Raw genomic sequence first — 24,629 nt, 5'->3', positions numbered from 1 at the left:
GTATTTCGAGAGGATGAAGTAACAGATGATGTTGTAGTGGTAGGCATCTTTGTTGACTGGACATGAGATTGTCATGGATACAACATCTACCTCTTCTTCTTGTTCTTCTTTTGACTTTTGTTTGTTCTGTTTTCCATGAGTAGCAAATGACCGGATAAACAAATCTTTCTGAAATACCACAAATACAGTTTGCCTTTATTTACATTGTGTATTTATGGTTTGCTTTTGATTATAGATACATGAAGTCTGAAAGTCATATTGTGTATAAAACCAAGTCCCATGCATGGGAACATGTCAAGTGTACAAACTTAGAACATGGTTTCAAAGCATGGTGATGTTCAAACTGATATTAGTGTCAATCAAAACATTACTATGTTTGATATAGATTTACAAGGACTTTCTTGAGATCCTATTTCATGTATAGAACATCAACTAACCCCATCCCCAGATCATCAATGCTAAGTATAGCAGGGACTAGATCAGGCCAGAGAAATTTTCCCTCCGTTGTCATGTTTGAGAAGTCCTCGTCTCACCTCCCTGGTTCCACGCACATTACATGGCAATTGACAGAAAGACTGTCCATCTATCCACAATAGAGGGAGCTATTGCATTTGCAAAATGTGTCTTTCTCTTGGATACCCACTGGGGAAGGATTGACACACCCATCCCTACAGCAAGTGTACATGTTGCTCATGAATGCACAATATAGTGGTTATTGAAATAATGCATTCTTTCTGCATCTACTACGATACAAATTCTAGGGGGCTCATGAAAAAAAGAAAAACCCGTGGAAAATCTACGAAGATGTGCATTAACAGCGTAAATGAAGACTAAAACACTTCTTGCTTCATAGTTCTTTCAGAGCCTAGAACAACTGTGACAATAACTAAGCCTCGTTTCTCATTTCCTTCAAGGGAGAGGGGTATGGATTTTCCCTGATGCAGAGCCAGGCGACATTGTGATGATTCAAATACTATGAAGGAAATAGTAGTACACATACTAGTAGTAGGAGTAGAAGTAGTAGTAGCAGTAGTAGTAATAGTAGTACAATGTAGTATTACTGTAATAGTAGTAGGAGTAGTAGTAGTAGTAGCAGCAGCAGCAGCAACAAGTAGTAATAGCAGTAGCATCTGTAGTGGCAGGAATGATAATACATAAAATTAGAAAAATAATCCAAGAAATAATTATGATGAATGGTTCAAGAAGCAGAAGAAAAAGAAGGAGAAGAACACAAGAAGAAAGAGTAGAAGAAGAAGGAAGAAGAACAAAAAGAAGGAGAGTAGGATGGAAGAGTTGTCAATGGGAGATGCAAGATATCTGTCAAGACAAACACACCAGAGAAGTATTAAAAAGGAATATACGAGCTCAGCATGGGTGACAGACAACTCCGCACTACAATGTACGTCATGCATTCATGACCAAGTGTTCCACAGAACAGAGATTTGCACCAAATGTTGTTATATAATGCACTTGCTTAAATATTTGCACAGACTTGCACAAAAGTATTTACAAACAATTTCTCGCCAGGCAAGAATTCATCACTTTTTTGTAGCTGGCATGCCAACTGTTCTGATTGACAGGCCTCGAGCACTGAAGAACCATCCACGCGCAAGTAAAACGAAATGTGACATGAAAGGGAACAGGTATTTGGAATCCAGCCAAGAAGCACAGATTATCCCATCATGAAGACAAGAATTTTTTTTTTTCACTCAACAGGCAGCATTTGCATCACATTTTTTTTGAACAGTACTGTACAGCAAAACTTAAAGAAGTAAATCCATGTCACTGTGTGCTGAAATCTGTTCATTGCATTCATGACAACTCCCTCGTGATTTACAGTTCCTTAATGTTCATGGTCTAGGGATGATTCCATGACAATTGCTCCCATAGAATATCTGCATGCAAAGCCAAATATAAAACCTACCCACAAACATAACCCTAACCCTAATCCTAATCCTCACATCAAACTAAACCTAAAACCCTATCAAAACCCTATCCCCAACCCTAAGTCTTTGGAGAAAATAAGACCAAAGCAATTGTCATGGGAAGAAATGTCGTGTCACCTACAGGAATATATAGCACGAAAAGACAAATCAACCCTCTGACTTGGGGATGTCAGCACTTCAGTTTCTTAGCTTCAAACTGATAAATGATGACTAAATGTGATTGGCTGTGATATTCTCCGCTGCATACTAGAAACTTGAGTTGTGACATTATGTGAAAAAAAAACTCATAGACTCATACATGTACATGTTCAGACTGGAAAAAAAACTTCTGTTACTCCTGATGTTAGACATTAGATCTATGTACATGTATGAGTGAGATACAGTACAATGGCCACTCTGTGATTGGATAATGGCGTCTGCAACTTCAAGAGTACACACAGGATGAGTTTCAGTCCCTGGGGATTTATGACCACTGGACCAACAGAATCACAAGACATCATACGGACACTTCATGTTGCAAGAAATTACTGGATACTTCTACATTCAGACCAGCCACCCGAGTTTGGCCAACAGAGGGCGCTGGTCACAAGTATGTGGGGATAGTATGCCGAGTCCAAATCTGTGGAGCTGTATGTTTTGTATGGTTAAACCAGGGAGGTGCTCACCTCCCTGGTTAAACACATGGTGCATTGCTGGGATAGACTGATTATTTGGGACATATCGGAGAGTCCATGAACTCATCATTCCTGTTTTTTATTTTTGATACGCCATTGCTTTTTTTTGTTGGTCCTCAAATGTTATGTATTTGTATTTGTCTTCCAGCGAAAACCTACCCTGTGAATGTAAAGCCAGGATGTTATACACTTGCAAGGCAAACATAGCAGCACTAAAGACTTTAAAGTAAAATCAGAGTGGTAACTCACTTCTCAAACAATTAACCCTTCAGCATCCAAAGCTTCCATGCATAGTCATCCTGTACTCAATGAAAGAAGTAGGAACGTTCACACAGTCTTACATGGGTATCGACAGGCTAGGGTAATAGGACAATGACATGAACTAGGCAAAGCAGCCAACACATTTTCAACACATCTCCCTTCGCACACACACACACAGACACAAACACAAACACATACACATGCTTATGTAGGCAGCAACAGGCTGTTCAGGTAATAAAGAATCATGAATATTCCTCAAATGTGTTTTATATCATTTGTGTAGCAGCTACATTTTTCAAAGCAGCTGTTGTCTTTTAATGTAAGATCACCAAGTTTTGAGAAAAGGTCATGGTACACAGGATTGACATGAAACATTCTTCACTATGGGAAGACTGGACAGAAAGAAACAGAAACCATCAAAGGTAGTAGATGCATCTCTCTTGCACATACAGAATTTCATCATTGACAATGTTTATTAAAGGACACTTTCACCTAAATATACATGTTGATTGAGTGAATGTAACAATATTAGTATAACACATCAGTGAAAGGTTGAGGAAAACTGGACAATCCATTCAAAAGTTTTGAATTTGCAACACAAGTTTTTGTGCCACCATCGCTGGATGAGAAGACTACTAGAGCTTGTAATGTCATATGCATAGAATGCTATAAAGATAATATAAAGAAAATTCAACATATTTTCACTCTTTCTTGCACCTGACTTGCTGCTTTCAGAAGGCAGGAGGAATAATATCACCCTGAACAAAAATCAGTAATAAGTCGAGGGGATGTGAACTTTTTTGAAAAATGAAATTTTGTGGAATTCTCTTTATATTTTCCCCTCATGTTGTTCTATGCATGTGACATCATAAACTGTAGTAGTCTTCTCATCCAGCAGTGACTGCACAGAAACTTTAAAAATTCTCAGCTTTTGAAAGGATTGACCGATTTTCCTTAATCTTTGACTGACGCGTTCAACTATTCTTGCCGCATCTACTCAATCCATATCTATATTAGGTGAACTTGTCCTTTAAAAATATAAAGATACAACAGGGAAAAGATACAATGAAGGAAGAAGAATTAATGCTAACGGATGTGTGGCTGGTGGCTATGAATTGACTTCATTTTGCCCAATAAATCTACTGAAAATCACATCTGGAGCCCTAGAGCTGCCCTATACCAAACTGAAGAATCTGTGAGCTTGTGCGGTTTGGGAACGATTCATACTCTAACACGCCCCGGGCAGTGGGAAGAGGGGTCTATGAATAGAACCAATATCTTCCTTGCTAACTTTTTGCGGTGCAAACCAATGTGGCGAGAAAAATGGGGCTAATTTCCCCCCAACCCGACTCTCACACTCTCTCGCGCCGTGGCTTCAATCGCTTGCTTGAAAATTTTGTGCTAATTTGGGGGTCTGAAAGATCACTGAAGGGGGCAAGTCAGGTCACCCTATTGATCAGTTGTCAGAGGTTTTTTTTTTTTCCAGTGCCACTCCCCCCATTCACTTCTCCTTACACCAAAATGGCCCTTTTCTTTTTGGCCTCTACTGCCCGTGAAGCACATGGGCTGCTGAAAAGAAGTTTCAAGAGGACGAGAGAGAGAGGAGAGAGAGAGAGAGAGAGAGAGAGATTAACAGAGAAAGACAGAGAAACATACCAAGTAAAACAGATTTAAAGTGCACCAATATCTTGAGTATTATGTTTGCTATATTTGTAGAATATACCTGAGACGTGCCCTCTGCAAACTGTCAGTATATTTTTGTCACTCTGATTTTTATCTTTTGGGGTTTAAATGTAAATCTTAGGGAGTATACAACAACAAAAAAGACTTGAAATAGACTAGTTGATTATCCCATTCTTTCAATTGAACGATCATGCTATTGATAATTTTTTTTTTCCAAATATGCCTTGAACGATATTGATATGCAATGCGTGCATGTGATCAGAACTTAAACATGCAAACCACAAGTACCAAATTTTTATAGAGCTATGATCTGATTAATCAAAATATAGATACTTTCAGGGGTATATTAGGGCTGTTTTTTGTCTATTTTGGCTCTACACAAACTTGATTTCCAAGATATTGGTACACTTCAAACATACATTGTATATAGACAGAAAACATGATAAATGAAACACGAAAAATGAGAGAAAGAGAGGGAGAAATATAGGGAAAGAGGGGGAGAGATAGATAAAAAGTATATACAAACTGTATTCCTAATTGTGTCTGCTTTTATATGCAAGGCAGGGGAAAACAGAGAAAGATAGAGAAACATTCGAACAAAATAGAGATCAACATACTCTGAAAGAAAATATAGCAAAATAAAGAACAGAAAAATCTACAGAGATAAAGAGAGAGAGAGAAAGAGAATGGAAATGTATTTGCATTTTATACAGCTGTATATTGACATAAAATAAAACATTTGAGTGTGAAATTTTGTAATCATGCTGCTGTTTATACATTTTTACTACATTTTTAAGTGTAATCTGTTTGTGTATGATTTTTGTTTAGTTGTAAACTGTCAAAAAGTGCTTGTGTGTGAGTGAGTGGGTATGTCTGTGTAAGGCTGTTAAAATGTTTGTATAATACGAAGCTTGATTTGTGTCAGAATATGATTTTGTTACTGGGCCCCATAGATACAAGCCGTGCTTCACAGGGGTCAATGACCTTTCAATGTCTTCCATATATGTACACTTTCCGATATAATTACATGTGTGCATATTTTTGTTTGCATGTGTATACATATGTATGTTTCTACTGAATGTTTGAATAAAATTGAATTGAATTGAATTGAATTGAATTGAATTGAATTGAATTGCATTGCATTGCATTGCATTGCATTGCATTGCATTGCATTGCATTGCATTGCATTGCATTGCATTGCATTGAATTGAATTGAATTGAATTGAATTGAATTGAATTGAATTGAATTGAATTGAATTGAACTGAACTGAACTGAATTGAATTGAATTGAATTGAATTGAATTGAATTGAACTGAACTGAACTGAACTGAACTGAACTGAACTGAATTGAATTGAATTGAAATGAATCGAATTGAAATAGACTTCATATGATGCACCACATAGTGTTCTGGGGTACCGCATTGCATGGCGCCATCTTGTGTTCGGAAGGTGCTTTACACACTGCGATCATGGCAGCCAAAATTTAGGAGCCGGCGATAACGATGCCAAAACCAACCACTTTAATCAGCCTTGTCACGGAGGTTTTTTTCGGTAATAACAAATATTAACTTTTATGTGTTCAAAATATGTTACGGCAATTTCGAAGCGTATGTCAAAATTAGATCACTTTGGTCCACTATCTTGTCCTATGATTACTTATTTAATGCCTTCCATGGACTGGTAATGCAAAGAGTAGTGCAGATGTCTGTATGTGACACAGATATCACTGGTGTAGTGTGTGTTATGAGTGCTGATGTTATAATGTCGCTGTACTGCTGAACTCATTGCTGCAAGAAAATTTTCTTCTCTAAAGCACAAAAAAATTACTTTTCACCCAATTTTTGTCACCCAGGGTACAGCTGAAAAAAGAATAGAAAATCAACAAAAAGGCAGATTTCTATTTGATACCCCAGGGTGTGCAAAAACATCATATGAACGCACGAACAGTAACAAGCAAGTAGCAAATATTAACACCAAAGCTCTCTACATGACAGCAATGCAAACAATCTAAGTTGAGTGCAAGGTCATTTAATGTGCTAACTTTTATTGCTTGTGAGTGCGTTATCACAGGTCTGCATATTCTTGAGACTCAGATTAGAAGGGCCACCACTGCTGGGTTTGCTGGATAATCTTTGTTGAGAGCGCACAACTGCCACAGCACTAGCTATCCTAATTTTGTGAGCATTGAAATATGGCCCACCTTTAAAAATTTCTATGAAGAGTTGATCTCCAAGTCAAAATAACATGGATGTAGCAATCACAATGTGAATACATTTCTAGAGACTAGCTGATATCGAATGACACACACAAACATATCATTTCAAATATAAACAAAAATGGAATGAAAGTTTTAGAATTTGATTACTTCCTAAACAGATGTAACGAGGTCATATTCAATTTTTTTTTTACAGGTAACATGCTAATGCACAAAATATTGACAGAAACTGTCTATCTATAGAAAAAAAAGAGAAAAATATACAACTATAGCCTTGCATTAAGATATGACAGCACACAGAAATTGATGTATTTTTGGGTGTGTATGAGAGTGGTAAATTTACTGAACAATGAGGCAGCGCGAAGGGAATTATTGCTAAATGGGCTAATTTGCCTGCTACACAATGGCATACCTTGATACGCCGCCTGTTGCTGGCAGTGAAAGGCACTGCCATCCTTTCATCCCAACAATTTGACATGAGGTAAAATCTACAAGAAGAAAACCCCCACCCCCTGTGACTGAAATAAAGAAGGAAAGATGAGGAATTAACCCCCTGGCTCTGACATATTGACATTCCTCATGGATAATAATACATAGCACATCTGATGGTAGTAAGCAAAGAGTTAATATGTGACAGAACTTTTTTTCTTTTTTTTCACTGACAGGGTCAAATACATATAGGATGGTAAAGAACACCGCTCACAAAAGATCAATTAAAGTACCATGGGGAAGGTATACAAAGCTGAAAAAAGAAGAAGAAAATGACTCTCTTACAATGGTATGGACTGTGTCCGTGTATTTGACTTTCTGTCCAAGCATATTTCTCTCCCTCTCTCATTAATAACCATGTCAATGGCATCTTCACAAATTTAGACTATACTCAGAGGAAGATACAAATTGGTATAGAGGAGATGAAAGAGAAAGATAGACAGAGACTAGAGGGATGGAAGAAAGACAGAACGAGAGATGGAGAGAAGAAGGAGAGAAAGAATGAGAGAGAATTTCAGATGGCGATGACGAAAGAACGAACGAACAGAAAGCGCAATTTTTGATGAGCATCGGTCAATTAGGATTAGCTCTGAATGGGGAGGTGGAGCAGGGCGAACGATACAATGAGCTCCCCCACGCGAGAGGAACCATCGAGAGAAGAGGAGACCCCTCCACGGGGTGGCCCAAACTGAACTTTAACGCTCCAGTTCGCCCCGGAGTGTGCGGAGGGAGAAAACCTGAAAGGGGCTTTCAGCGGGTTGCACACACCAAACAAGAGATGTCATAAAATTGAGAAAAGGAACACCAGATAGAGAGAAACTTATACAAACAAAAAAGGAGGAAATAGATTATTTGATGGTGACAATAGGTGAGAAAATGTCAATATTTTCCATTGGATTTTGTCATGCTGTGATATGTCTACAAGCCCAGCTCTTGGCAGCTCTACAGAAATCTGTCATGTATCTTGATGGAAGCCGTTAGACGGTAAGACTCTCTTTTACATGGGATATTCTGTAAGTATCGTGATGATTCAGTGATTATGTAAAGCCTGTTTTAGTGATGCTCCAATGCAAGAACTTAGCTTCCCTGATAAATGAAACAAATTCCAATGTGTTGTATATAATGTGAACAATATGAAAAGGGAGTGAGCCCTACCAAATCATGACTCAACCCTGTCACTAGATGGCGCCATAGCATGAACAGCAGTTGTGTTGTCAGCAATGTTATTATGCACAGACATTATCTGCACTCAATACCGGCATGAAATGTCTCCTGAATCTTAAATTACATTTCCATCAAATCACCTCAGTTTGTACAAAATGTGCTCCACTCCATTTCAAAGCAAATAGTATAGAGAACAAAACCTATGTTAAGAAGTACAGTTTTATATGGGCCTATTTTTTATGGGTCTCTCTTTTCCAATAACACAATAATATTGTTCAATCCCTAAATCTCCAACCCTAAACACAAACACTGCATCCTGGTCATACTAGTATATAGCATGACAAATTATAGACACCACATACCATACTAATGATGATTTTGCATAAGAATACTCCTCCTTTCTGAAAACTTGCAGATTCCTGTTCTCAGGTCATCTGCACAGTAAGCCTCCAAATGGCGGGGCCTGAAAATCCCTTTCACAACCTGGTCTAATTATTTGGAGCAGACAAGTCTTAGCCAGATGTCAGTTTTGCTTGTGAGTTTGGTGCTCATGGCCCTTCCGCCAGTAAACACTGAACATACATATGCATGTTACAGTCCGTACAACACCATGCATACAGATGCATATCTCATAACCTGTAAACTTCAACATCACAGTTATTTTCCATTATTTTTGCAAGCAATATTCAGAGATTACATTTGTCAAAATGTAGACACAAGCATAACGCCCCATTTCAATGTGTAGTGACAACAAGTTTCTGATTAGGAAAAAAAAGTTTGGAGAAAAAGAACTTTAGGGAAAAAATAATCCTTCCCCTTTCATTTTCTTTGAGAAAAAAAAATACATAATGCTAAGACATGAAATTTTCTTCTAGAACGACAAGAATTAATAACTTCAGCTGCCCACCAATTAGTCCCAACCGGCCCAAAGGGGGCAGAGGGAGTTCTGCCTAGTGTATTTTGATGGAGCCCATGGGCAAAAGTGGCTTAAGAAATTGAAAAATAATATATGCGAGTACTGGTCCGGGGATGGGGTTTATAACCCCGGAATGCAGCGAACATGCTTTAGGACTGTACCCAACCATACACACACATTGACTGCCAGGCAAGGCAAAGGCGCGAGTGGGCCCACTTTCTAACTTTGATCGGTGACAGGGAGGTATGAGCCTTTGTCAAGCATAATTTTTCAATGACATGCTGTGAGAACTTAAAGGTAGGATTCTTCCATTGCAGGGATCCCCAATGTCAGCTGATTATTCTTGTACACTTTGAGACTGGGCATAAGATACGTTTGTATAATATGAAAGTCAGTATGGCATGGAATTTGAATAGTTTAGTGAACACTGAAAGCTTTTCTTGAATTATTAGCATTTTTTTTTCTCTTTTTTTTTTTTGTGGACCACTTGCCTTCTTGAACAAACTTCAAGCTTAAGAAGTCAGTTCAATCAAATTATGGCAATGTCATCTTGTAAAAAATCATTCAGCTCACAAACTCTGATCACGAGTGTTAATTCATGACACCACACAAACACTAAAGAATGAGGCTTAATTGTCCATCCCCCCCCCCCACACAAACACACACACATGAATGTGTACAGGCTAAATGCCCAGGCCTCTACCCCCTCCCCCTCCCCTCCCCCCCCCCCCCAAAAAAAAAAAAAGGGGGGAAAAAAACACAACTTTCTAGTGCATAGTTACAGCATAAAAAAAGGAAATTGTGTCTGATTACAAGTGCAAGAATATGTTCCTGTCTTAATATAATCACCAACATTTCTATTGGATGCTGTATGGTATGTGAAAAATGTTTCAAGGGCTACTAGTTCTTGGCTTGCTTCAGAAAATGATAAAATTATGAAAAAAAGTCATAATGGCCACTCAACTATCAAATGCATACAACGTAATACAACCTCCCATGTGCATGGTGCCTTGTTCTTCAACCTGCATCTTTAATAACCTTAGTCACTACATTTCTCTGTTCTTCCCATATCTCAGAGTCACTTGGTCAAGCAACTGGATACCAGTGCTACCAAAGGGCACCGCATGATGCCCAAGACAAGTTAGGGATGCTGGTTTCCTTGACAACACCTTCCTTCAGGAGCAATTTGGTTTCTTCATCATCTCTGTATCTTTCATCTGCCCCCTTCCCACTCTTGGCATAATATAGCCCTTTCATTGATGAACAAGTTTAGTTGAATGCTGCTACCATGGCAACATCAATACAATAGAGTAATCTAGACATCTATGGATGACGCAGCCATTGCAATTATGGGTAACTGCAATAATTTTTACGCCAAGCTTGAAGGAGGGTGGCATGGGTACAACATCCCATCAAGGGATCCACCATGTATGAAAGAGGATTCCAACTCAGAAGCTCCTCTTTTAAAGTCCAGTGCCATTTCTTTTTATTCACAATAACATAGTTTTCACACGACACACTTATGAAATGTTAGAGTACTTATGAGCAATGGAGAAATGAAACTAAGAATATCTATCAAAATGGGAAACTGTCTTCATTTTGTTTGCATGGAGAGGAGTTATATAAATGTGGACATTTGGAGAATTACATTTTTTTTTAAATTTACATTGCAAAAGGCACTTTAAACATGAAGCTAACCTTTCCTTAACCTTTCTGAAACTGCTGAAAGTGACATCTTCACATTCTGCGACAGATTAATTTCACTACATCAGAAGGTGTGAACGTTAATGATTGATGTTGGGATCTTGTTACATACGATTCACTGCCGATGAGAAAAGGCATCGCGGATTCAACGAAGGTGACAAAAATGGTTGTCCGACAGTAACAACAGATCAAATCAAAGGAAATTGTTACAAAGACTGGATTGAATCGCATACGTGCGGTAGCAGCACGCCAGTGCTCTGCGAGAAAGATGTCATTTCATCTAACGGGCTGGATTTCCAGGGTGGGCGTGGACCGCCCCCCTTCACTTCAAACCCCCCTGATCCGGCGTGTATCTCTAGGGGTTGGCTAATCTCGGGGCTTGCCACCGGAGGTGGAAGAAATAAGATACACGTCTGCAAAACCCTTTTCCCCTTCTGTGTCCATCATCGGCCACTTAAGCCAGGGGGCTGTGCAGGTGTGCTCCTCGGAAAAAAAAAAAAAAATTGGAGTCGTGTTTTCGGAGATCAGGGCGGAGGATCATCCCGGCTTTGGCCAAAAACGCTACCCACCGGACGATTAGATGCACCCTTCAATCAATACCGCCTCCTGCCTGCTTCCTCTTGGTGGATCCGCGGCCATTTTTTTTATTTCTTCTCACCTGAGGAAGTTACCATCAATCTCATCTTCTCCTCACCTCTTCCTTACTCTCTGGAGAAGACGAGAGCAGTCACTCAGACTATCACACTCAACCAGATAATAACTCGCTGACTCCACCTACCCCAAAGAATGGCCATCAATGTCCAGGTTTGGACCCTAGTTTGAATCCTAACAACCCCCCCCCCCCCCCCAAATACTGTGCTTCTTAGTGTACAAAGATTCAGATTTAGAACACCTTAAAGAATGCAGGTTGTGTGCATTTGATAAATTTTGATGCTAACGTGTCACAAAAACTCAATTCTTTGCAATATGAGGTGAGAAAAAGGCATGTCGCCTTCTTTGTATCTAAGAATGAACTTGAAATGCATCTACTTTACTGAAACTTGATGACAATTATGAGAGATCTCTAGATGGGGTGTCAAAACATTGTAAAAAGAGAACCAGGTAATGCTCAGACAGACAGACAGACACACACACACACAAGGGAAATTTGAGAACTCATTTTGAGGGGATTTAGGCAAGAAAGACACAGGGCTGAAGGGTAGAATGATACATCAATGAACTTGATGGCAGCATTTGAGACTCTTAAAGAGTTGTCATGGGCGTGAGGGGGGGACAGACACTGCACCCATGATGCCGGATCCCGCGAGAGTGCGAGTCCGGGGTATCAAATGGCCCCGGCCATGAATTAACCATAAGGGCGGGGCTGCGAGAGGAGCCACCGATGAGGAGTGTTGGTGTTCGTTTTGCCAAGTGCCCAGTTTGGTCCTTTGACATACACACTGCCCGAAAACATGTTTTAAGTGTTAACCATCTGCCTTCCCCAGCCGACATGGCACACCAAAACGGGACACATTCGTGTAAAACATTATCTTACAAATTGGAAGTGTGTGGTATGGCGGGGCATTTTTTTTTTGGGGGGGGGTGGTGACGAGAAGAAATTGGTGAACATGGGTTGCCTGGATCGTACATGCAGGAAAAGTAAAGGGGTAAAAGAGAGAGGGGGAAAAATGGCAATGGCTGCTTTCGGCTGAGTTGCAGAAAAGGAAAGAAAAACTTCCTCTTTATTGTGACTTAATCCAATTAGGGAGTGCCCGGAGAAGGCAAGATTCATTTCAGCGTGAATTTGAGGTGAAAGAATGGACGAATCTAGGTGTCAATCAACGTGCTTTTGACATGGGTAGAATGGCAGAGAAATAATGGCCTGTAAGGCAAAAGGGGGGAAAGGAAAAAAAAAAGAAGACAAAATTATTGAATTGGCACATTAGTGCTTTTCCAGATTAACCAATATTGATAATCCGACCTTGAGGGCTCCCTACGTGTACGCCTGAACCACATCACAGTATGCCATTATACTGTCGACATCGGCGTTTGCGCGCGAGGTAGGCGAACTCTCGGCGCTGGCACCTCCCTATTGTGCACGCCAAACCTCTTTCCCCGGCATCGCATGGAACTTCCTGACAGTAAAAAACCCTAAACCACTCAATCTTTGAGGAACCATTAAAAAAAAAAAGGAAACCTTCTCCACGCTGTGATTCCCCGCAACTTTTCTCACCCCCTGACCAATGCTTTCGACACTCTTCTCAGAGGGGGAAGGAACGTCCAGAAAAAAAAGAGGGGAGAGGGGAAAAATATGAGAGGAATACTGAAAGCAAAGAAACACGTCAGGAAAATTGCCCCAATCAAACCTTCTGTTCCGCTGTGGTAGCACCATTTTATAAACATTTCTGCCTGATTTGATCCAACTTGTATTGCATTGTGTCGGCCATTCAAATCCACAGCCACCAAAACACTTGGGGAACAAAAGAAGCGAGGAAGACCCAAAGGGGGCACAAACTATTGTCACCAAGCTCTCCCCCCGTAAAAAAAAAATGCGCCCCTGACTTCCCCCGACAATGCCGGCCCGTAATTTACAAACACGGACGGAACAAGGAGTCTTGTTGACTTGTCATAATTCTTCCTCGGCCGGGAAGATATTCATACCCTCGAGATCGGAGCATCGATCATTGCATTCACGCAACATTTCAAAGCCGCAAAAAAAAAAAAAAAAAAATTATCATCCATGGCTGCGCTAGAGAAAACCTGCCAATCAAGATCTTAATCTCTTCAAAGAATGCTTTCAGAGTTTATTGACTTGCGTGATTCATAATACCACAACAACAACAACAACAGTTAGAGCTTTTTCATCATTACTAATCACCTTTATCATTTCTTATGCTGTGTCTCATTCCCAAGATCATCTCATTCTACGGTTTGAATGTTTGAAGGCGTTGGCAGAGACTATAGCAAGAGATATTTAAAATCAGATAATAATAATGCAGAAAAAATGGCGCAAAACACTACATTTCTAATAAGCTAAGATGAAATACACTTCAGAAGGGGAGGATATGATTAAGTAGTAAATTGTTTGACGAGACAAATACTGACTTAAGAATTAATCTGCAAGAAGAATGACAATGGTGTTGCCAAAGAGGGGTACACAGCTAGTATGAAATACACAAGGACCTACATTGTACTTGAGAGCAATCACTGAAAAAAAAAAATTGTCAAATCACAGAAAACATGAGAACATGGAAATGCAAAAAGCAAAAACAAAAACACCAATCACAGGAAGAAATTAGAATAACACCCACACAAAAATCACTGGCATTGGGCATGCATTAAATTGCGTGCAGTATAATGTTGTTTGTTGCACACATACCTGTGCCTAAGTCAAAAAAGGGTGAGTTTCTGCTTAAATTGTCAGTAGAGAGAATGAAAGTGTGAGCTGATTTAATTACATTTGCATAAAAAAAGTCAGATATTGGCTGCGCTAAAGCTTCTTGACAAGTCCTATCAGATCCAATTCTTGCAGACTCAACTGTCGGTATCGTAGCTCTGATTGTAAGAAACTGGCCCATAGATGGCCAATAGATGGCGGCAGACTACATTTATTGCTGGGGCCAGCTCAAAGTCTAAAAGCTGTTGCGAGACTGGTCTTTTTGCAGGGGACTCCATCACTTTGATGTTCCAAACATATCCGGATCACTCAAGGAAAAAGAGAAGGAAAAAATGATAATAATACTACTAACTTGATATCATCTACATGTAGTTACTCTTCCTGATGAGGGTATACCAGTATTTCTTTATAAATTTCACTCTATCAGGAGACTGGACATGCCCGACATCAAAGGTTCAGCAGGACTGTTTCAGAGCAGGCGCACAAAGCAAGTGCATGTTTTGTACGGTACAGCTGATGTCTCTAGGACGCGTGAGGAGAGTATTAGAACTTCCAACAGAATTCACACCACCCCGACACTGGAAATCCTGCTTTGCATTACTGCAAATATCATGGGCCTTCTGCATGTAGATGAAGTGCAAAATTTGGTTGCCCTAATGCAGAATCTGTGCAAAACACCTCCTTTGACTATTTTAGGAATAGAGTAAAACATATATATATATACCGTATTCGCTGACGATAAGTCCGCACTATTTTCAACAAAAATAATGCAGTAAAGTCGGGGTGAGTCTTATACACCAGCACAAGCAAATTACTGTATTGTCATTCCAAGTCAAGAGAATCACCTTCCTACTGACACACATAATCATGTATCGGACTATGCAGTGTGGCGATTGTTATTATTATTGATAGGAAACGTGTAGAAACACGTACAATTAACAAAGTTTCTTTAAAAAAATAATGTAGAAAAATAATGAAGTTTTGATCAGAAAAAAATCCCTCTGATTTAGTTTTTTTTTTTGTTTCTCATCACCAATGTCGGGATGCGGCTTATCTGGTGTTGCAGCCTTAGCGAAAATGGTATTATAGCAGTTTGTTTTCCTCCTGCCTCCCCCCCTTTTTTTTGTGTACTTGTGCTTATTTTCTATCTCATTTTCCTCTGGGTAAGAAAGATCAATCCACAGCAAGCTGAATGGAACCGTCTTGTTTTCCAACCCTGTACTTGCACTCGTCAAGAGAGGGCAGCATTGCACTTGATGCACCATGGCTGTAGTTGACTTGTTCAGATTTGCCTGTGACATAGAATGTGTATTTTACACACTCAGCTATGTAGTGTCAATGTGTTTGATATACATAAAAGAAAACTTGCACACCACTTCATATGAGGTTGATCTTTCTCCTGTTTTGTTTTCATATTGTTTGTTGTTTGTTTTGGCTTCTTGACTACCGTACCATTGATAAGCTGCTTGTGTCAGTGACATCAAATTGAGTTGATGGTCTACAGAGGCTTATTTGTACAGTTGTACAAATGTAACACAATAAGAAACATTAAGAAGTTGCAAATGATCTCTATAATATCTTTGAAGCCAAAAAGCTCAAGAAAGGCTGAATATAATGGAGTAAAATGAAGGATTTCCTGTTAAATCCAAATTCAAATGAAATGAGAAAAGAAGTAATATCAACAACAGGGCAGGTGCCAAAATGTGTCTTGCCCATTCGCGTAGAAGAAATTAATGCTTTTCTAAATCCTGGAAGTTCATTGACCCCGCCTATAAACTTTGACCTTGTGGTGACCTTCAACTCCCCAAGGGACATTTACCAGCCAAGTTTGGTCACAAACGGACATATGGATCAAAAGTTATGAGCCATAATTGAAAAGCGCCGTAAAAAACATTGGGCCCTAAAGTTCATTGACCCTTGCATGTGACTTTTGACCTTGAGGTGACCTTCATATTTGTTAAAATGTGTAACTTTGTATAACCACTCTTCCCTCCAAGTTTGATTGAAATTAAAGTTTTTGAAGCGTTACGGACGGACGACGGACGGACGGACGAAGGACGGACAGATGCTGCAGGCGATCCCCTAGTCTACATTTTCATTAAAATCTTCTATAAAAATATAACCTCGAAAAAGTGTTTAGTTTCTTTCTTTTTTTCTTTTTTTTTGCTGAGTGTATTTTTGAGCCGCTCAGCATCTAAAACTAATCATGCGAAAATACTGACGTTTACAGTTACCATCTGGTGTTAAAAAATGCCTGATGCTTGAAAGTTCTACATGTACATTTGCATTCACACTTTCCTAATACTGTCTGCATCTTTATCAGAACAAAGATACAACATACATGTTGTCATCAAGATGTTCCCATCAGATCAAAATGATGACTCTCATACAAGAACAATCCCAGGGTAAATTATATCTTAATAGCATTGACCCGCAATGTGAGTACTTACTAATACATGATAAAATCCATTATCTTATGGACTACAATTGTTTTTTATGGCCAGGTGTACACTGAGTGGGTATGTCTCTGATAACACAGCAATTCTTCAATTGAATAAATGTATTTAGAGGATGGTTCTTGTGAAGCGAACTTCCACAATTTACATACTGTAAAATGAGGAATATTCGCGCGCATTATAATTTCGTGAATTTCGCAAGAGCCAAGATTCGCGAAATTAAAATGCACGCGAAAGTTCTTGTCTACACTATGTATTATGCATTGAATGTTAGAGGCAACTTGCAGAAATATCATGCTGTAAAAAAGGCTGTCGGCTCTTCTTCGCGAAAATTTCAAGCTGCGAAAATATCGTGTTTTACAGTAAATTGTCCCAGAGTCCCCATGGTGATGCATCCATAACCCTGGAAACCTTAACAGGTCTGGGCAAGTTGGGTCTTGTTGTGGTCCAAGACCTGTATGAGACAGTGTAAGAGGACCATCCTGGTACCATCCGTCTGTCAGTAGCAGGGCCTAGGCAGGACCTCATAATATACATGTAGAAGTGTAGGCCTAGACTACACCTCGTAATGGGCCCTGGCCGGACCTCATACATTGTAATAGACCTCCTTTCAATTACAAACCCTTTTGTTCACTCTTACAACTTTGTATTCAGCTTTGAGAGCTAAAAGGCACTTCCCCCTGGTATTTGCCTTCTTTACTATCAACCCATTCCATGTACTCAATACTAAAATCCCCATACATGTAATAAACAGGCCACCAGGTTCCCATATAGAACAGGTTAAGCCTTTAACCTGTTGAAGACTAGTCCCAAGTATATCGAGCAGGTGTCTATGGGAAATGCATGTTGCATTGAAAGAATCAGCTTGTCCTCAACAGGTTAAGTGCCTGAGGCCCTAAACTGCAACTTCCTGTGCATTATCATCAGCATTCAGTCATAGATGGCTCCAAACTTCAGCTATTGTAATCGCAAGGTGTAAATCAGCCCATTCAGGTGTGATAATGTGCCTCCCCTACAACAGGAAGGCTATGATGTGAGGATAGGGATTAAAAGGGATTAGGCAACCTATATCCACTGACACTTTAGTTGCCAGATGCCTGAGCCAAATGGATAAGAAACACTGTATAGTGTTGAGATCTGAAGTTCCTGATTCTAAACGTCAGTGATTTGTGGTAACAAGTAAAGTCTCATTTTCCATTTGATGACATGAATGGTATCCTGTGGTACCAAATAAAAATCAGCCATTTTGTTGAATTATTCATCTTTTTAAAAAGGTTGTACCGTGGTTTGCCAAAAAGTGGAAATTATTTTGGTGCCAAAGCTAGCGCGCGCTAGCCACTGCACTGCACTGCACTGAAGCACACACTATTGCTGCTAGCACAGCGTGCAATGCATGCATAGTATAACATGCAGTGGCATGGGAATGACTATGTACACGCACACACAGTGCATGCATTTCTCTGTGGCTGTCCACGAGTGGACATGACCCCGGGGTAACGCGTGATGCATCATTTACCAGTCAGTCTATCCTGTAAACACACAAACATAAAATGATCCTTCACATCATCAGCTCCCACTCTTTGGAATTCATTACCCTTTTCAATAAGGAACTAATTTTTCTTTGATTCTTTCAAGGAGGCACAGAAAACCTACATTACAGAATGTGTACCTGTTCAAGTATTGATGATTGTATACATGTATGTTATGTCAAGCACATACAGAATCAAAGACAATTGTTATGCACTTTATAAATGTGAATTATCATCATTTAAGTATTCACAGCAAGAGTATTGCATCATACTAAGGGTGCTTTCGAGCGCTCTAAAGCGAACCAAAGCGAACTGAACTAAAGTGTACCGTACCGTACCATGCCAATTTTGGAGCGTTCGAGTGCTCTGTGGAGAAAGCGTACTCATGAGTTATTTTTAGAAAGGTCACGCTTGTTTGTAGCAAGAATGTCATTCACCCCTGGCGCTTGAACTACTTACAGCTGTCCAGAACAAAGAGAATGATGTTTTTGCATTGTGACGTATGTGCATGATACGCGCATGCTTTACAACGAACTTTTGGTACGCTTTGGTACGCTTTTGGAGCACAACGGGAAGTGGTCCACTTTTGGCTCGGTACCGTACGGTACGGTACACTTTAGGAGCATTCGAATGCTCCTCTGGCGCGGGTACGGTACGGTACAGTTCGCTTTAGGAGAGCGCTCGAACGCACCCATAATCTCTGTGGGCTGTTCGACTTAAGAAAACAGTCAAAAGTTTGTGTTTGGGTTTGAGCATACTATGTGTGTGTGTGGGGGGGGGGAGGTGGTGGGGGAGAGGACATAATTAAAGGGATAATATAGCATTGGTTGAAATGGGGCTTCAGGTCTCCAACTTTTTGCAAGATAATGAGAGACCTCTTATGAAATACGAAAGAGCATACATTCTACAAGGAATTCAAAGTTTGTTTGATGAAAATTGGTTCTGAATGGCTGAAATATCCAAAAACAAAGTAAAACAAAGTGGTCCTTTAAAAGGTGGGTCCCATCTTTCATTAGGACCTCTTTGTTCTTGGATACAACTGTACCTGAGCGATTTCTAAACCTACAATTGTATTTTCAGCAAATGACATTTGCATTCCTCTTAGAATTGTACGCTGCTGCATATTTCATATGTGTTTTCTAATCATCTAGCAAAAAAAGTTAAAATCTCAATTCCTATCTCAACCCAAACTACATGTACACTGCACCATCCCTGTAAATGCCTGTAAGAGGGCTTGGCAAGTTATTGTATATGATAGTGCCTTAAGATGTAAAGAAAGTGTTAAAGCACCTTAATAATCTCCAATAAGAAACCTACATGTTTATCATGCTTTGTTTGCCGTTTGGCACATCCCAGAATGATTTCTTCTTCAATTGGAGTCAAAAGGGGCCTGAGCTTTCGATCCAAACAGAATCTTTGTCACAGGCAAAATGACAAACAGGGAAAGTAATCACATAAGGAATACACACAACAAGCACTGTGGGACACAGAACAAATAAAACACACAAAAAAAAGTGGGTTGGAAGTCATGGGCAAGGAGCCCAACAAGTAAAAGGGAGGGGGATTAAAGCAGGAGGATGGACAGACAAAAGGCAGAGGAGGGTCAGTGATAATCCCAAGGATCACCTGTGAAGGACAGGGATGAATAGGGAGGCAACATCAAACAAGATAGGGAACAATGGAGGGGTAAAGAATAGGAAAAGAGTGAAATAGAAACAGCACAAGTGAAGGGGTGGGGGCTGAACAAGGAGCGAGCCCTAACCTTGAGTACAAACCTGGAGTTCACCAATTGGCACAAATGTCTGGAAACTAACTGCCATATGAATAAAGATTACCCAACACCTTTAATCCCTATATTTTCACTAAGATTATCTAATACTTTTAATCCCTGCTGTGTTACCATGGCTTTCCCTGTCAGACTGGGGCACACTGCTAAAGTACATCTCAGTGGGCCAGCTAACTTACATGTACGTGTACAATAGCACTGACAAATAGGGTTTGAAGGGATAAACGAAATGAACAGTGAAAAGGGCAGCAAGCCGCAGCCAATAAAATGCCCTGGGCACATTAAGGGTTAATAACATCCCACCATTCATTGGAGGTCATTGGAGGTTGGAGTCAATAGGTGCATTCATACTGGAATTACCTGACAGTGGTATTTAATACCGCCGCAATTTGTTACCACTGTTCTCATTGTCGAAAAACCACTGTAATAGATACCATGGTACTTCATTTGACACCTTTCTCATTCATGAAACACCACATGCAGTAGTTCGGGTTAGCATTTAACATATATACACTTGTATTTCCCATGGGAAAAGACATGAAGCGCGTCAGATCACTTAAGAAATATACTGCTGTGCGACTGGTGGCATTTTGTGACATTAATACAGATGTTTCACACTCAAATCTTGAATCTTAACCCTAACCCTAGCTTAAATCACCATTCTAAATACCATGGTATTTCATCGTGTATTTATGTTCATATTACAAAATACCAAATGAAATACCACAGTATTTCACAGTCAGTGTGAACGCACCTTATGTGTGAATGCACCTTATGTTCAAACATATGTGTGTCTCTGCACTTAAAGATAATATAAAGTTTTGGTACCTCAAAAGTTTCCCTGAATTTCCTTGTCTTAGTTTGTGTTTCAGGTTAAAGTACCTTTCATATAACTAACACTGTGAGACTTACTCGCCCCAAAGTGGTCTCATGTCTAAGTAATCATGCAATAATGGTTTCGTACCAGAGCCGCCGCCGCCGTACGGCGGTGAGGTAGTACATGTATTGTACGAAACCATTATTACATGATAACTGCGACCAGCAGCGTGCAGCCCCATACGCATAGCTAACTGCGACCAGCAGCCCCATACGCATAGCGTAATGGGGCTTCGCATTGTAGCATTCAGGATCATGACAGATTTAGTATCGCGGGTAAATATCAACTTAAAATCCAAAAATTTCTTCAATTTGAAGACTTACCAGTTAAGTTGAAGTATTGAAAACAGGCTTCGGCAACGTTTGGTTCTGCCAATAGTCCCTTTCTGTTCGAATTGATGACTGAATGTGACTCGGTCGAGAGGACCTTGGGAGAGCTACATACACTGAATACTACGGCCAATGCATGCGCACACAAACATCTTATCCGTTCATGGATTTGAAATTTGTGCGCATGTGATGTGCATGCGCTGGCATGGTAAGTCTTCAAATTGAAGAAATTTTTGGATTTTAAGTTGATATTTACCCGCGATACTAAATCTGTCATGATCCTGAATGCTACAATGCGAAGCCTCATTACGCTATGCGTATGGGGCTGCTGGTCACAGTTAATTGCATGATTACTAAGACATGAGAGCACTTTGGGGCGAGTGAGTCTCACAGTGTTAGTTATATGAAAGGTACTTTAACCTGAAACACAAACTAAGACAAGGAAATTCAGGGAAACTTTTGAGGTACCAAAACTTTATATTATCTTTAAGAGGAGCTTGCCAAGCCATTGTACTGGCAACCTGTTATTCCAGTTGAGGATGAGTCCCGAGAATGCTCGGGCAGGTGTCTATGGGAAATACGTGTTATGGCAAAATCAGTCCGTCCTCAATGGGTTAATCCCCACAAAAGCGTTGACTGGGAGAACAGGTTAGACCACTCCATTCAAAATCTATATTGTTCTGTTTATTTACCCTTAATCATGCATCTATGCAAATGAATGGGTCATCTTGAATTTTTACATTGTAGTGGGGGGGGGGGGTACCAATTCTGTGAATGATAGGTTTGTAAGAACATCATCAGAAACAAAGGTCAAGACATGCAATGTTAGATCTTTTAAAACTTTCTATACACCCTTTTTATGTGTCATGCAATATAAAATTGTGAGGTAAACTGGAACGGAAATGACGTAAGCATTTGTGCTGTGATTGGTCAAAATGACATGACACAATGATGTACACGTAAAAGCAAAGCAGACTGCAAACAATCTCCAGCATTCAAGTAAAACATTAAAAAAGAAAGAAAGAAAGAAAATTAACTTGTGATTCCTGATTCTTGGAAAAATATTCTGACAGCATATTGTCCTTAAAGTTTGACTCTACTGGGTCTGTGCAGTGATAGCAAGGTGATAGACAAGATATCAAATTAACCCGTTGAGGACGAGTCCGAGTATACTCGAGCAGGTGTCTATGGGAAATGCGTGCTGCAGCAAAATCAGCCATCCTCAACAGGTTAAGAGGAAGCAGAGTGCATGACCACTGATACATAAAACAAAAAATGGAAAACACTTGATTTTAATCATGACAGGCCTTGCAGTATACCATGTTATCAAAAACTTCTAACTGGACAAGGTGAGATAAAATGAACTCAAATGAACTGTTGCAAAGTCATGAAGAGTAAAATCACGTGAACATAGTGCAGAGATTATGAGAAAAAGAATGGTTTTACTATTTTGGACAGGTTTGATAGACAGCAGGCGATCACAAAACACACATTTCTTTCTTTCTTTCATGCCTTCAAGGACATACAGTGGCTGTACACATCAAAATAGTGAGGTTATAATGAAAAGCTTTGTGTTCTCCTGGATTATCTCTCGTTCAGTTCAAGGTCAAGTGAAGAAATATATGGAGGCTAACAGAAGTTGAAAATTATAATCTGTGAGTACTAAATCTGCCACAGTATTCATTGTGTCTTTCTGCTGTGATATTCATGCAAGGGAATGAAACAAAACACAATGAAATGAAAAGAATGCCTTTACAAGGAAGAAACTTACATGTTACAGGGAAAAAAAAATCATGGACAAGCATTTCTGCTTTCACACAATTGCCCTCCTATTGTTTACAGGAAGTCTGTGTGACCTTTGAACCTTGGGGATGTACCAAGTGTGATGGAATCTAACCAGTCTGCAAACAGTGATTCAAAAAGAAATGTACAGGTGAACGGATATTGAAACAGGAAACAAGAAAATGGGTGTTTTGTGCAGAAACAGTGCATACCTATTGGTCCACTCATCCAGCTGTTGAAAAATAAATGTGCGTAGACAGATTAAGATGTTTTTGCAATGTTCATGTGTATGGAGCAGTGTCAAGTTACAGTTCGCTGTCACTTACCACTTCCGTTGGCCTGTAGTACTTGGGGTTCACACGCACCCGGACTGTACCGCTCTTGGAATCTTTTCCGACCTCATCCGTCCCCTTGCCTTCCCATCTGGATATTGAAGAGAACAATCGATCAAATCCTCATTTGTGATAAATTCATCAAACTTCTAATCATTGCGTATGATATGTCTAGATCGTTCTGCTGTAAACATGACATTCTTCAGTCACATTTGTGACGAAAAAAAAAAAAAGGTGAGATAATGGTAGCTTTGAGTGCCCTCGAGCCACCATAAACACTGTGAGCGCACATATATATCCTGCTGAATTGCAAACTCTAAAGAATATTATGACCACCACGAAAATCAACGTGGCTGCATCAAAGGACATATCCCAAGGGTGGGTTTAATATCACACTTGTTCATGTTCATACAGCTAAAACAGTTGAGTGTGCATGGAAGGAGTTTAAATGCTTGCATAAGATGGGAGAGCCACATTCAATAACATCTACTGGATGGATGCCAACCTTCACACTTAAAAGTTGTGCGTTCTGTACCTCTCATTAGGCAAATACCATTCTTAAATTGGGGGAGTCTATGCCATCTCTCATCAGGGGACGACAAAATGATTCAAGTTTCCGAGAAACTCCTGCAGAATCAAGGAGAATAGGCAGCCATGGCTGCCTTCGAGTGCTCAAAAGCGAACCAAACAAATCCAAATGATACCGTACCGTAACACACCATGCTAGATCGGGAACGTTTGAGTGCTCTGTGGAGAAAGCTATACCTCATGGATAGGCTATTTTTTGACTCGAGTCAGAAGGGTCACATGTTTTGTAGCAACCAACACATTCACCTTATGCTTATGCTGCATACTGGTGTCCCTAACAAAGAGAGTCCACTCTTCGTATTACGACGCAATGCGTGTTACGTGCATTCTTCTCATGACAGCTTCTGGTGTAGTATGGTATGCTTTTGGAGCAAATCGGGAAGTGGTCCACTTTAATTGCGTCAGTATAGTACGGTACGGTATACTTTAGGAGCGTTGGAGCGCTCCGCTGGCATAGGTACATTGTATGGTATGGTATGGCACCGTATGTTACGCTTCGGGAGAGCCCTCGAACGCAGCCAA

At 39.9% G+C, this 24,629-nt stretch overlaps 1 protein-coding gene across 1 annotated transcript in view; it reads right to left on the bottom strand.

The window, feature by feature from the left end:
* Nucleotides 1-24,629, bottom strand: part of LOC140233331 (GDP-mannose 4,6 dehydratase-like) — a 113,807-nt gene that overhangs the window by 9,892 nt on the left and 79,286 nt on the right. The window contains exon 9 of the mRNA XM_072313440.1: nt 23,514-23,610. Coding sequence (XP_072169541.1) covers nt 23,514-23,610 — 97 coding nt within the window. The remainder of the gene's footprint in view (nt 1-23,513; nt 23,611-24,629) is intronic.

Source organism: Diadema setosum, chromosome 9, assembly GCF_964275005.1.
Source record: "Diadema setosum chromosome 9, eeDiaSeto1, whole genome shotgun sequence".
Taxonomy (NCBI): domain Eukaryota; kingdom Metazoa; phylum Echinodermata; class Echinoidea; order Diadematoida; family Diadematidae; genus Diadema; species Diadema setosum.
This window is presented reverse-complemented; position numbering and strand designations above follow the sequence as displayed.